The sequence below is a fragment of the Aythya marila genome (assembly GCF_965140915.1).
Source record: "Aythya marila genome assembly, chromosome: 3".
Lineage (NCBI taxonomy): Eukaryota > Metazoa > Chordata > Aves > Anseriformes > Anatidae > Aythya > Aythya marila.
This window is the reverse complement of record NC_139044.1, coordinates 36,977,999-36,992,426: the sequence shown is the minus strand read 5'-3', so window position 1 is coordinate 36,992,426 and position 14,428 is coordinate 36,977,999. Positions and strand designations below refer to the sequence as shown.

General features: G+C 41.6%; 1 protein-coding gene across 2 annotated transcripts in view; it reads left to right on the top strand.

Moving 5' to 3' along the window:
- Nucleotides 1-14,428, top strand: part of TTC7A (tetratricopeptide repeat domain 7A) — a 164,127-nt gene that overhangs the window by 94,686 nt on the left and 55,013 nt on the right. For both annotated transcript variants that reach the window (XM_082756289.1, XM_082756290.1), the window contains one exon: nucleotides 13,021-13,137. In XM_082756289.1, the coding sequence (XP_082612415.1) occupies nucleotides 13,021-13,137 (117 nt within the window). The remainder of the gene's footprint in view (nucleotides 1-13,020; nucleotides 13,138-14,428) is intronic.

Below are 14,428 nucleotides of genomic sequence, written 5' to 3'. Positions count from 1 at the left end.
GTGCAAGGAGCTCATTTAACAAGGGAGAACCCACAGCTTGGAGAAACCTTTCAGTGGTTTAATCCATTTCCCAGGGTAGTCTTTCCTGGGATAACTTCCACATAACTGCATTACGAAGCAAACCAAGTAGATTAAGTTTTACAACCGAAGCAGTGTCTAGATGATAGCTTTTATGGGCTTGGAAATTTATGCGCTCTGATGGTTGCCATGCAGTGGCTTTGCAAAGGTGATGTTTTTGTACTTGAGGCTTCAGTTGACCATTGGCTGTAATCCTGAATATAAAGATCAGAATTTGTATCCATTGGAAACAGCAAACCACGCTCAGAACAGATGGCGGTCTGAAATACACGAATCTGCAAGGTTTACTGAAGCAGACTTCACCAGATTTGAGTGAATTAAGTGCATTAAATTATTTACAATTTTCAGCAGAGGAGCTTTAGGGTAACTAGAATCACTAAAAACCCTGCAGTAAGGCTGGATGGCAGGTATTACCTGAAAAATAAGTTTATATGTGAAGAGACCTGACAAACAAAGCTGTGAGCTTGGCAGAGAGCAAGAGCAGAAGCAGACTGAGGAAAAATTAATGGGAAGGCCTGTGTCTGTATCAGATCTGTCAAATGCAGCTACTGTAGAACTTCATTATAGGTAAGGAACAAAGTGGGAGAAAAACACACAGGAAAAAATTCAGCCGTGCTATAAGCAATCACAAATCTGATGCATTAAGGAACCTGTCAGCTTCCAACAGAGCTGATGTTTCTCTGAATTCATTCATTCCGTGTCTCGTTCATGCTAAAAGTGCCTGAAGTTCATGTGTCTGTGCTTTTACTGATTTCTGCAGGGCCTCCAGAAAAAGATACCTGAGAAATTTGTCTGTTCTCCTGAATACTCTGTACAGGAATTGATCTCAATGACTTAATTCACAATTCTGTACAGTTAGCATGTTGGGATTTATGCTGCTGATTCTGCTCAGAATTGTCTGGGCAAGCTGACACAGGACTTTGTTGAGCACCGGGTAGCAAATGCTACAGTTCTCCTGAGCGAGGATGTAGCTGTGCTGTCCTGGAACTGCACAAGTGACATGCTCTTCTGTGCCTCCTGAGGCAGGGTAGCAGTAAGCTGTGCCAGCTTCGTGTCACTCCCTGACTTCCCCTCCTCTTCTAGCTCATTTCCCTGGGCAGCCTCACAGAGCAGGTCGCGGCTGAGTCAGAACCACAGGACACAGGAGAGAGAGCACTAATTCAGTGCTGCCGGTTTGAGGAGCTGCCTCACCCAGTCACCATCCCTACCCACCGCCACCCCCAAGACCCTTTTATGTGGTAGATGGACTTGATACTTTCACATGCAGCTCTAAATTTAGCCTAATTTAGCCCTGTGACTTGACAAATGCCTGCAAAGTGCTCTCATCACCATTCAGTTTGGTACATGTAGCTACTGAGGCTCTCGTAGCTGGCCTCTCCGTTTCTCTTCTGCATGGAGTCATCTTGTACTGAAGCCTGATGAACAGGGTAATTACTTGAAAAAGCATTACAGCTCTGAATCTTTTCCACAGAGGCTGAAGGAAGCTATTACTTCATCTTATTTTAAATGGCACACAGTAATTTTAAACAACTTCTGGATTTCTAATGAATTAAATCAGATCTGTTCAAGCACAAAGAACGCTGTTTTTTTATCTGTATGTTTCTACAGTTTTTAAGCCCTTCTCTTTACGACAGGGTTTAGTTAATGGCGTGTAGCTACAGTCAAGAAAAATATAAGTGTCGCATCCTCTATGGACGCATCTTGGTGCTAGGAATCTGATGCAAAATGTCAAGTTTCAGGTGCACGCTGTGTATTTGAACTGAGGTTCCTCTGGATATCATTCCCTGAGGAAGTTAATTATGGTAGGATATATCACGTACATAAAGACAGGCTCTGTTAAGCCTTCCTGAGGCAGAGCTGCCAATCAGGTCAGTGAGAGCCTGAGTGCTTTCAGTTGCATGGAGTGAATAAGGAGCTCTGCACTGTAACTCTGGGTATTTCGGCAACGCACTTCAAGAAAAGTGTGGGCATAATAACGCAAGTACAATGCCTTCAGTGTGGAGGGAGCAGGGAGGAACATTGTGCCCATATTTGGGATGTATTGGTTGGAAAGGAAAGGAAATAGAAATTAAATTGTGTACTGTGGATTACAGCTGGCTTGCATGACGGCCTCATTTAAGAGGGAAAGTATAGGCATACACAAATGCAAAGCATTTTTAATGCTTAGTGGCAAAACACAGGGCAGTTACAATGCTGTTATACTTTCAGGTTGACATCTGTTCCTCCCCTTCAGACTTATTTCAAGGAAACACTGGTACATGCTGCTAACTTATCAGAAGGCAGATTATAAATACACGCTTCTGATTTATCCCAGCGTGCTCTGTTCTCTTATTCTGCAGACAGCTCTGCACTGAATTACCAGGATACATGAAACAGAATAAATGTGGGGATTTCATTATGTCTCGTCAGCAGGAGCCGAGTGCAAAGGAGCTCAGTCCAGCCTTTTTCTGTCCCCCTTTTTGGATGAGGTTTGGAGATGCAGCGTCTGACCCCAGGCACCTTGCAGATCTGCTGCAGGGCTGCTTCGCCAATCAGCGCTGCAGCCCCGCAGAAGGAGCCAGGCATTTCCACGCAGGGTTTCTCTGCACAAAGAGAAAGGGAAAGTAGAAAGCTTTTTTCCGTATGAAAGGCTGGGGCTTGCTATTCGTCTCTGCTTCTGTTCGTTTCCTATTTTTCAGTTGCAGTATCCTTATGGAGGAACTGAACATTTCTTTCTTTCTTTCTTTTTTTTTGTTTTTTTTTTTTTTTTGGTGAGTCACTGGGAATCTTTCAAGCAGCTTGTTTCTTTTTTTAATTTGCAGGCTAGAATTCTGAAAATCTATGGTTTATTTAAAGGGATAAAGGAGGAAGTCAGCTGGTATAAACCGATCAAATTGCACTGACTCTGTATTTTACTTCTGGGTTTATCTGATGCATGGTTGTTTTTAGGGAGCTGAAGGCAGCCTGTCTGAGCTTTCCTGACTTGAAACTTGAGTGCCCAATCCCCAGCAGGTTTAGAAAGATGAAAATGCATTCATTTCAGCTGAACAGAGCTGATTCCCTTCAGCTGACTGTCTGGCCCTGAATGTTTGGTTCCTTGTACCTGCTTCATTGCAGCTGTTTGCTCTAAATTTTGGAACAGAGCTCAGGTCTGTAAAGCACGGTGGTGTTAAAAATATATAAAGGTCAGTGGTTGCTAAGTGCTGGACCATTTCTCCAAAAAAAAACAAAACCTCCCAGTAATCTGTGGGTGAAGAGTCCAAAAATAAATCCCAAACCACTAAGCCTGTCACCTGGACTGGACTGTATCAGTGAGACGGGGCTTGAGTGTTAAGAAGCAATCTAATATTTAAATTGTGTTTACAGTCTTAGACTGAGGAGTGTTTTCAGGCTATTACTGTAAGAAGGCCAAATATTGCTATTTGTGAACATTTAAAATGTGGTAACTATGCCTGTTTTCCCAAAGGATATTCTTCATCATACATGCAGTTCTTGGGGTCTGTAATATTGTCATCTTTCCTCAGCACATCTGGAAGAGCTGTCATATTGGGAAGAGAAAAGGTGCAACAGATACTGTAGAAAAATAATCCGTTAATCTGATTTTAGGCTAAATCTTCCATGGATTCTCCTTTTATATATATATATTTTTTCTTTTTAACCCTGGATGCGTTTCTCACCTTCCACTTGAGGTTTTTAGTTTTTGTTGGCAGTTCTTCCTGCAGTTTGTTAGCTATTTCTGACAGGTTAGGAGACAATACTGGTGTTTCTTTGTTACTCATGAGCAGTGACTCAGCTTATTTGTACAGTTTAATGTGCACCTGCTGGAGTCATGTGTACCACAGTGAAGTTACCATTTCCAGCAAAGCTGAGAAAAGCAGCTTCACCTCTACAACACAGCCTGCAAGATTTTGAACTGATGTTTGTGTTCAGCAGGACTGTGCGCGGCTCTCTCCTAAGAAAACCTCATACTGAAGTTGTAGGGAAGGATACAAGCTGGGGAAATGTATTCTGTAAGTGGGCAGCATCCTTGGGTTGGTGTATGTAGTCAGGATTTTTTTTAGGAAGAAAATCTAAAGTACTGTTTTATGTTTAATTATATTAGTGCCAAGAAAACAAAGAATATTTAAGTTAAACTGAAAAGCTTAAAGGGCTTTACTCGTAACTTAAGTCAGAGTGTCTGCACATATACTAAAGAAGCTGGATTTATTTAATAAAAAAATACAGTCAGTTGGACTGTTCCCATCGTGTATTTAAATCATGGTGACCGCTTTCAGGATGACTGGAAACGTGCAGAGCTATTCACTGCTAGGTTTTGATTTTGGTCAGTAATACTGAGGTACTGGGTCAGCCTGCTGATGGACAGCCATACCGCGAAGGTAACAACATGATGAAAAATGCCATCATCACCAAAGCCAGCCCGCGTGGTCTCAAACCTGACAGAGCTTAAGGGCTACAAGACCCGGCCCTGCAGTTGTAGCTCTGTGTGGGATGAAGAAGAACTGAAGTAATTCTCCAATTTAGCGAGTCTGCACAAACAGGCTGTGGTGAGAAAGCAGCCCAGTGCTGCCATGAATGCAGTTCTCTCATTTCCTTAGGATGGTGTGCTGCGTAGCACAAACCAAGGTTTGTCAGCTTCGCTGAGTCTCACCAGTGAAGGAACAAGTGAAGGTACAGCAGCACGATCTTCAGCACACCGAGCTGCTGAAGGCCAGCCCTGGGCCTGTGCGCCGACTGCCAGCTCTGCCTTAAAGGTCACGCTCCCGTGTCTTCCTGCTGCTCTTGTTCAGCTGGCACCGGTGCTAGTGCAGCCTGCACTTACATCATGGCTTTGCTTTGCAGACGCAGATGAATATGACTCCCACTGGTAGCAAAATACCCAGTTCTTTCTCTGGGATTTTCTTCGGTGAAGTCAGCGGTTTTGTGTCTACTTAGACAACTCGGGGTTGCTCTGCCGGGGTTTTCTCTGAAGTGAAGGAGCTTTTGTCTACTTGTTTCACTTCGTAACTTCTTTTAACTTTTTAGCATGGCTTTCTTTGTCTTTCTTCAGGCTAGCACAAAAATCTTCTCCTCCATAACTCGCTGAACAAGCCCTTCTCATAAAAACCACTGCCTCTGAACTGTCATAACTATATGGTGGGTTGCCTCAGCCAGAATGGAGGATGAAACATGTCCATGTGCACCTCACAGCCAGTATCCTGTAGTGTAATTCATTGGCTTTTGGCAGATTGATTTCCATCTTCACCTCTGCTGAGATACACAGACGGTGAGCTCGAAATACCAGCGGACAGGCTGCGGCCCTTCTAGCGTTACTCACATCTGTGCTCTGTCGTCTGCGAGAGACTCGCCTAATCTTTCTCCTGGTAAAGAGCCCGATCTACCAAGGTTCTTAAGCACACGCTTCATTTCAAGGAGAAGAATAATGGACTTGTTGATTTCAGCAGGTCTGTTCATGTGCTTCATGTTGAAGGTCTTTTGTAAATGCTTTGCTGGAGCAGCGCCAAAGTGGCGTAAATCATATTACCCCAAAACAAGGTGATAGAAAGAGTGAGATCTGTTTGACAACACTGTAGAATGCATTTCAAAAAACAAAAGCCTTTTTTTAGGCGAAGCCTATGGTTTTTATAGCAAAGCCAAGTTTTGTGTGGTTCTCATTTACTAATGCAGTGGGTGTGTGATGCAGTTTCACTGTTAGCTCCAAGCATCAATAACGTACAAGAATTCATTAGTGTGTTAATGTAATCTTATTAATCCGGGGGGAGGTCTGCTTTACAGTATTTTGTTGCATAATTTATACAACTATAATATGTGCATGCTATCACTTTTTATTACCTTGATGCTGGGTTAATTGGAAGGCACTTCACTCTATTTCAGCTGTGTGACACAGGATTCAGACTTACCTTCCCAGACAAAATGCACGTACTTGGTTGCAGATTAAGGTGACTTGGAGGTTGAAGTTGAGTGCTACTTTAATAGCCAGAGTCCTGGTATCCTTTCCTCTACAAGCTGCCTCAACTGCTTGTCCTAGAAGCTTTTCTGAAAAACACAGCAGCTTAGAAGTGTGACTGAAGCATCCAGTTCTGCAGTCTTGGGGGATAGGAAGTCCTGGCGCTATAATGAGTGCTTCAGCTTTGCCCTGTTACTGCTCTTTTCTTGTCTGGCAGGATCTCAGCTCGGCAATTAGAGCCCCTAGGCCTGGTTTCCTTTTCCGTTTCTGCAAATTGAGAGTTATTCCAGGGGTTGTGACAGCATGGTCATTTCTTAGTTCTGCCCTTCCAGATTAATTTCCTTTTAGTCAGGGTGGGCTGGATTTACCCAGGAGCATGTCTGATGAAATTCTGAAGCATCAGGCCCAAGAGATGAGAAATGTTTTAAAGGTGAGGTCAGTTACTGGGGGGCTCAACCTGCTGGCCTTCCTGTCCACAAATAAATAACTCTCAAGGTAAGAGCACCAGTGTGAAGAGATTACATGTGGGGAAGGTGATGAGGAGGAACCCAGCTCTTCCAGTGCTTTGCAGAGGTCATTCCCGTTGTCTGCTCTGCAGTGAGAAGCACGGGGGGCTGAAGTGACTTGCCCAGGTTTGGCCAAGAGGCCGTGCTGTGGCAAGAAACAGAGCGTGGCTCTCCCATGTCCCCAGCACAGGCTGTGTGATACTGGCCCCACTGCCACCACTCCACATACTCGGGAAGCTATACAATGAACTCTTACCTAATTCATGATTGAAATTAAATAGGAGGGAGACCGCTAAGCTCCTGGCCTTTGGATGCTTGGGAATTGTCCCTTAATTTTCAAAGGTCCTCATGCAGTGTCCAGTGCAATGGGAAATACTGCATGTAGTTGGACCCTGTCAGGGAAAACACAATTCGATAAAACCCACTCACATATTAAACCTCCATTTAAAATCTTATGAAGTGTTGCAAAGGAAAGCCTAATGTACAGTCCTGAGGGGAGAAGTTAATGTCAACACTGCATAGCAAGAGCGTTAACTTCTTTTTCTATTCAGTGTGAAGGTAGTAATTTGGCTGTACAAGCAGTTAATGTTGAGTAAAGCCTTGCTGTGTCTGTGTGACGACAACCTCCTTCCAGTGTCTCCTAGTGGTAACGAAAGCCAAAGGAAAGAACAAGCAGTTGAGGCCTGATGGCCCCAGGCAGGTCAAGTAATCCCAGTGAGCTGCATCAAGCTGTGAGTTTGTGGAGTCCAAGCATGATTGCAGGTGGGTGGGAGCAAGGTTGGTGTTCCTCCTTGATTCTTACATTCTTAACAAAAAAAAAAAATGCAAATCTAGAATTCAAAATGAATGATATAATTGAAAGGAAATGAAAGGAAGAATGCTGATCACCTGGCTTTGTGCCTCATTTTGGGGGAGTATGGCTAAATACAGTTCACTTCTGAAGAAAGATGGAGACAAAGGAGACTTTCAGTGTTTTGTTTTCCAGCAAATCAATGTGCTTTTTCTTTCAGCAGACTATTAGTTAGTTGTTCTATTTTCTTTAAGTGACAACCTGCCTGGGTTTAGTGGATAAAGAGGATTAGTTACAAGACCTCCTTCCAAGTGTCAGGAGCCGTTTATGGATGGGCAGTATTAATGCTGAATGATATTTACCCTCTGCACCACGAGCAAGGAGCCAAATGCCGAAACAGGTGCATGAGGTTACTGGACTGGCCACAGACATGTCTGCCTTGAGAAGTGATCTTTGTGGCCATGCAGTTTCCTTCCTACCCTATGTGCAGTAACCTGCAGGGTGCCTTGTATCATGAAAATCATCCTCATCGTGCACACTTGTAAATAGGTGAGAATCTGCCTCTGAAAGCTGTGCTCATCCTGTGCAGTGCTGTTGTAGTTGATGGAGCATAATTAGCTGAATTACTGCTGTGGAGGACCTGGGCTCTGAATGGGACATTCTTCTGAAGGAGATGTCAGCTCTGAGCCTCCTTGTTTTTCTCAGCTGAGGTTTATTGTTCTTGTTTTTATTTATTTTTTTTTTGTTTGTATTGGGGGGTAGATGGGCAGGGAGCCATTAAAAAAAAAAAAAAGAAAAGGAAAGAAAAAGAAAAAGACTATGTCTGTAAAAGAATATGATCAATTTATTTTTGTAGGGAAAGTGATAGATAATATGGCACTGCGTGAAGTTATAAAGGGAGGTTGCAGTCAGCGCTGCTGGCATTAATTTAACTAGAGAATGTACCCTTAAATGTCAGGAGACTGCAAGAAGCACCGAGTTATTTGAGAAGACAGCAACTTTGATGTTGATGTTATCAACAGAAATGCAGGAGATTAAAAGCAGCTCACCAATCTTGCCAATTTTTTCTTATCGATAACGTGACAAGGGCTTTAGCAGGTGCTTTGGGAAGGTTAATGAAACCATAATGATCATGGTGAAAGAGTATACTTGAACTAATTGGCTTGTATAGGTGACTCACCACCGAAGTTCAGCAGCTGATAAACTGAACAGCTAATTCACTGTGAAGTAACTGCAGTTCCAGAGACGCTGTCCTCTCGTACCGGCGGATAAAACAAGACCAGACAATCTGGGTTATAAAAAGAATGCAGGCTGCAGTTTTATTTAGGCCACCCCAAAATGTAAGAATGGCCATTCTTGATCAAACTAAGGGTTTGTCTGTCTTCAGCAGGGTGTCTGGTGAATGCACAGGGAAAATCATGTAGAAACGTGGCAGGAGGATGATCCTTCCCCTCCGATGTCATCCCGGCGTCTGTCAGCTGACTGGTACAGAGGCTTTCGGAGCCAGAGGTTGCATTAGGCTGTGTTTAATGCCTCTGATGGCTCTGTCATCCATGAATTCATCTAATCCCTTTTTGAACCTGTTTACATATTTGCTCTCAGAACATCCTGTAGCAACGGGTTTTGCACTTTACTTTTGCTTTGCATGAAAATGCACTTCATTTGCTCTCTTTAAATCCAGGGCTTCATTGCTTTATTGGATATTCCTTACTTTTTGCATTAAAACAACCGACTGCTTTGATTTCCTGATTTTCTTCAGGCTATTCCTGACTTTATAAATCTGTCATCTCTTCTCCCAGCCTCTTTTCCAGGCTGAGAAGTCTATTTACTAGCTCCATGTATCAAAAGCATTAAAAAACTTTGATTGTTCTTGTCTTCTCCATCCTCTTCCTAGTTCTGTTAAATCAGTCTCTATCCTGTATCCACCTGTAGCTTCCTTGGCATTCCCCACCTTAGAGGGGAAGAAAGCAATTCAAGAGTTCTGTGTTGAATCCATGTTGCCCAGTTCCCCAGGGAGCATCCCTGGGCCATCAGCCCATCCAGGTCATGGCATTCCCCTGCTTTTCAAGGGAGCTGCCATGGATTATTTATCGGTGCTCCTTTATAGTAAAGGGTCACGTGTAATACTAAGAGCTAGGGAGGGTGAGCTGGACCGTGCTGCCCAGCAGCACCTGCACGAAGCCATGCTGCTCCAACACCCCATAAATCAGTCACTGGATAAACTGCTTTTGCTGTCCTCAGAGCCTTGCCTAGGACTCTGGTTTCTCTCTCCAGGCAGATGGCTGTAAACACACACAAACAAACACGCACATGCATCCTGCCATTTAGTGAAAGACACGCCAAGTACAAATAGTAGTTGCAGAGGTTTGGTATCTCTGTTCTAACATCCATAATTGTCCATCCAGCTCTGGTGAACTGGAAGGGTTAAAAGCAGCCAGGGGATGGCTAAATGTATAGATAAACAACTACATAACGCTCATTATTCCTAATTTAGTTTCTCAAACTTGAAGTCAGTGGAATGTGTTGTTGTTTGTTATAGTGTTAGTATTATTTATTGCTTGTCATATGGTAGGGCACAGAGATCCCATTGTGATGCTGTGAAAATGTATGGCTAAAGGGCTACATTTAATTCTAAACACTCCATTTTAAAGCAGCTTTAAAAACTCTTAATTAACTACTTAATAAATCTTTATATACTCTTACAGCTTCCAGAAAGTCAATGGGTTATTACTAAACATAGCGTCTCCCAACTTCTTCCACAGATGTGCTTGTAACCATTGATAATATGCTGTATGCACACGTGAAACCTTCTGCTAATAAGTATTAACTGTTCGTTAATCAATGATTAATAAATGAAATCTCAGTAATTAAATTCTCAGAGATAAGCAAGAACAGCCTGTTTTCTTTGTGGGTAGTATGAAGAGACCTTAGAGGCTGAGCATTTAGCCGTGTGGCATTAAAAAGTTCTCAGGAGGGCTAGGTAGGAGTTTTTGGCCAGACCTTCAGACCTGCTGAGATCGGCCTTTATGAAGACAGATGTTGAATGCCTGCTGAAGTCAAAGAAAACAGCTTTCTTTCTGCTGAAAATTGTCTCAGGCCTCCCAGTATTCCAGCCCCTAATTTTGTCAATGCATGGCATATTACAGTGATATTTCTGTCATTTATACTACTGAAATGGTGAAACCTAATTTTGAATTTTCAGAGCTTCAGACAAATGAATTTATCTCAGCAAAGTCAACTGTATACAGATTTTAATTTGACAGTTAATGTTGCTGTGATAGATCGGGATGCTTGCTTGTGGCAAGTAACCTGACCTTACTGCAGGGAACAGAAGCTTTTGATACTGTCCACGTACGTGATAAAAGAAAACCTGCTCTGAGAGGGAGCTTCGAGTCCGGTATCAAGAGTAAGCACTGGTTATTTTCCATTGTTCCTGTCCCTGAAATGATACACATTACAGGAATGATTTGTAGGGTTTTGGCTCTCTTTTCCTATGCTTATGTACCAGTAATTTATATGTTTGCTTTAGCCCAAATCAGTCTGTTTTCATTTTCAGAGGCTAACAGAATTACCAATGACTGTATTGATAATCTCAGGGCTATTTTTATATGTTGAATCTCTTTAAGAGTCTGCTCTGCTTAACATTACAAGCTTCATACAAAAGTACACTAGAATGATATTAAGAAAATACAATAAAGTGAGATCTGTGCATACGTAATTTTTTATTTGTGCCCCTGGGAGTTCAGTGCAGACACTGATAGGACACAAGACCCATTAGATTTATTTGTAGCAGGAGTGCTATCTCAGTAATAAAACGATAAGCTTAAGATAAGAGTGATACTGTGTCACCTACTTCACTTCAGTGGTTTCCCTGTATTTTTGTTTTTACTGGTGCCAAGCTTACTAGGAGCTGAGAAATACAAACAGCATATAGCATGTATAGCCTAATGTACTGATTTTATTTCCAGCATGCAATTATGTTTAATTGCATTGTTTGCTACCCTTGTCAGTATAGTTTAATTCCTTTTGCTACTTACGTTCTTCCTGCTTGCCTTTTGGTTTTGCTATACTATTGCACAATAACATGAACAGCACTATGCCAGAGGCAAATTACCACAACAGCTAACCACGCTTGGCATCTCCAAGACCTGGTGGTAGTGTTCCACTGCAGAGCTAGTTGCTAAAGTTATGTGATTTTTGATTTGTTCATGGATCTAGCCCCAAAGTGAGTAACTGAATCATAACGAGGGCACTTGCTTTCATTTAGGGACTTGAAGAAGAGGGGATGTTTTAATTAGCATTTTTTTTGCTCAGGCCAGTAACAAGAACATAAAAGGTAAACACAGAGTAGGGATGTAAAATTGTAAAGGACAGAATGAAATTCCCTTGATTGTGAATATTGATCTTCCTTTCTTAGCCTAAGTTTGTACCTGGGGAATTTAGCTGATAGCCTGAGCTGTGTGATCAAACTGCAGCAGTGTCCACAAGCAGACTTTGCTGTAGCAGATGATAAGATTGGGTTGTGTTTTGGTGGCTTTTTTCCTCCTGAAAAAATAAGATTTATTCATACAGAATGGGACTGCTACTTTAGCACACGAGCGTAGTTAAGAATTACAGAGACTTGGCTGCAGATTTCTAATCATTGCAAGTGAAGAATCTCTTATTCAGCTGCAAAGTCTTCTCTTATAAGAGATTGCACCTGCTGTTGTCTCTTCCTGAAGTTGTTTGGGTTCCCCAGGGGTCTGCAAGCCCCCATTCACAGTACTGACTTTTAAGATTTTCGACGTTCAGCTGTTGTATGTGTGTATGTACATCTAGTGGATGGATTGCTAACCATATTGAGCAAAATCAAAATATATAGACCTAGGACTTTGTTAAAACATTTAAAGTTGAGATGTAAATCTACTTTAGTACATAAGAAATAAAATCAATGATCTTGGCAGTTAAAAAAGGTAGAAGTTTCCTGAAGGATGATGTTAAAAGCCATACTAGCAGCAAGTGGGGGTTGTGTCACTACTGAATCTGTCTTCTAACCTAAGCTTGACCTAATTCTGCTGACCTCCCATAGTCTGTGCAGGTACATAGTCTCTAGGTATAAGAATAGTAGCTAAACTTATACTACCTAGAAAAAAAAAAATGTACAAGGGCTATTAGTTGTCTTACCTAGGGGGCATAAGATGATGTCAGCTGGGGTGAAGAGGAAATATTTCCTTTCTGTTGGGCATTACATAGTTGTCTGGGTATATTAAGTGTATTGTTTGTTTGTTTGTTTCTTTCTTTTTTTTTTTTTTTTTCTCACATTTTGCCTGAAATTCATTATATAAGCCATTGCTCTAGGAGGATGCCAGACTAAAAAAGCAATCTGGGTTATGTATTATGGTGATTCCTTTTTATTTTGTTTTTAATGCTGTCCACAATAAAATGAGATTCGCTGTATATTTCACCTTGTTAGCTTTGTAATGCATTGCTTTTAACACTGTCCTGCCAGCTTTGTGACGTAAATTTGACTGCAGCTGAGGAATATTGTTAATCCTCTCATCTCCTTGTGGGGAATCAAACTTGAGCCAAATGAAATGTTTTGTGTTCTGGTGTTTTCTTTTGGAGCTGGACATACAAAGGAAGTAAAAAAAAAATTGCTGGCTGCCAGGATCTCGCTAGAGTGATACTGATTCTCCACATTTGAGGTGCCAATAAAGCAGAAGTTGTTCTTTTTCATCTTGCAGCTTACTCTTCACCAAAGTAAAACTGGAATGGATGCATAAAGGACCTGAGGAGGCTCTGGTGACATGCAGGCATATGTTGCAGTTGTGGCAGATGGTATATTCTGTTTTACAGCACAGGTAGGTTTTCTTCACAGTCTAACAAGTTCAGATTTTATAATGGGAATACAGTTATCTTTTTTAATTGTCCAGTTACTTTGCAAAAAGGGTAACAAACAGTACTGTTTAAAAAAGTCATATTTCAATCCATGATTTAAAAAAAAAAAAAAGTTTAAACAATGTTCCCTTTTTTGTTATCTTCTTCACCTGCTTCCCCTCCAAAAGATAAAAGTTCAGAAAGTATGAAAGCAACCAGCTTGAATTTTCTTTTTTCCCATATCTTTTGGTTATTGTCCCAGTAGTGATACCGCTGTACAACTATCTTGGGAATGTTATCCCAACACTATATTTACCTTCTGCCTGTAATGTTCATAGACACTATGTTTGATGGAGAGGACAGCGTGCTTAATGGAACACTCATGTCAGGTGTCAAAGGTTTTATTGATCCCCTGTTTGTGCATGCACTTACATAGGTTTTATAAACACCAGAACTGGATGTGCAGAATGGTGCATGTCTATGTACAAGTGTTCCTGAGGGATTCTTGGTAATTCCTTGTTGGTTTAGCTAGTGAGCAGCAGACCAAACACTAAAATCAAGGTGTTTGCACAGTGCTAGAGAAATAGTCTCTTACCTGCTGAAATCATTGATTTCCATAGGCTTTAATATCCTTGGCTAAGGCTTCAGTCTTGTATTTCTCACAGGAATAATCTTTATACCCGTGATTAGTCCTCATGAAGCTGATCAAATCTGCACTGAACATACAGGACTGGATGCAACTTACAGTTGCAAGGAGGGGGGTGCAAGCTTGAGACTGAAGAGATTGAGTTGGAGGACAGAGAAATAAATAGTTCAAGAATTTGGATTGCATTTGGATCTCAAGCTGTGCTTTGGCTGTTACATTTAAAAAAACAAGATAGGATAGCTTTAGAGGTTTTTGATAAGCTTTAGCCATAGAAGCCTGAACAAAACAAATAGCTTTGCTTTTGCTTTTAGAAACTCTAATGTGTATTTCTCTGCTATTCCCAGTGGGACTTTTTGTCTTTCTCAAGAAATACTTCAGAAAGCACTTTTTATTAGGAAATAGTGCTTGAAAGGTAACAAGAATGAACTTGATACCTGCAATTTTAGACTGTGTAGAGTGGCACAGGAAGGCCCTTGTTTTAAGCAAATTGCAGCAGTATCAGCTAACAAATATGTAAAATATTCAAGGCTGGACTTTAAAAGGAACTGAAGGGGATTTCTTATCAGTGGGACGTGGATGCATACTTTTTTTAGGGCGTCTTGGAAAAGAGAAGCCTGTTCTTCTGTGAA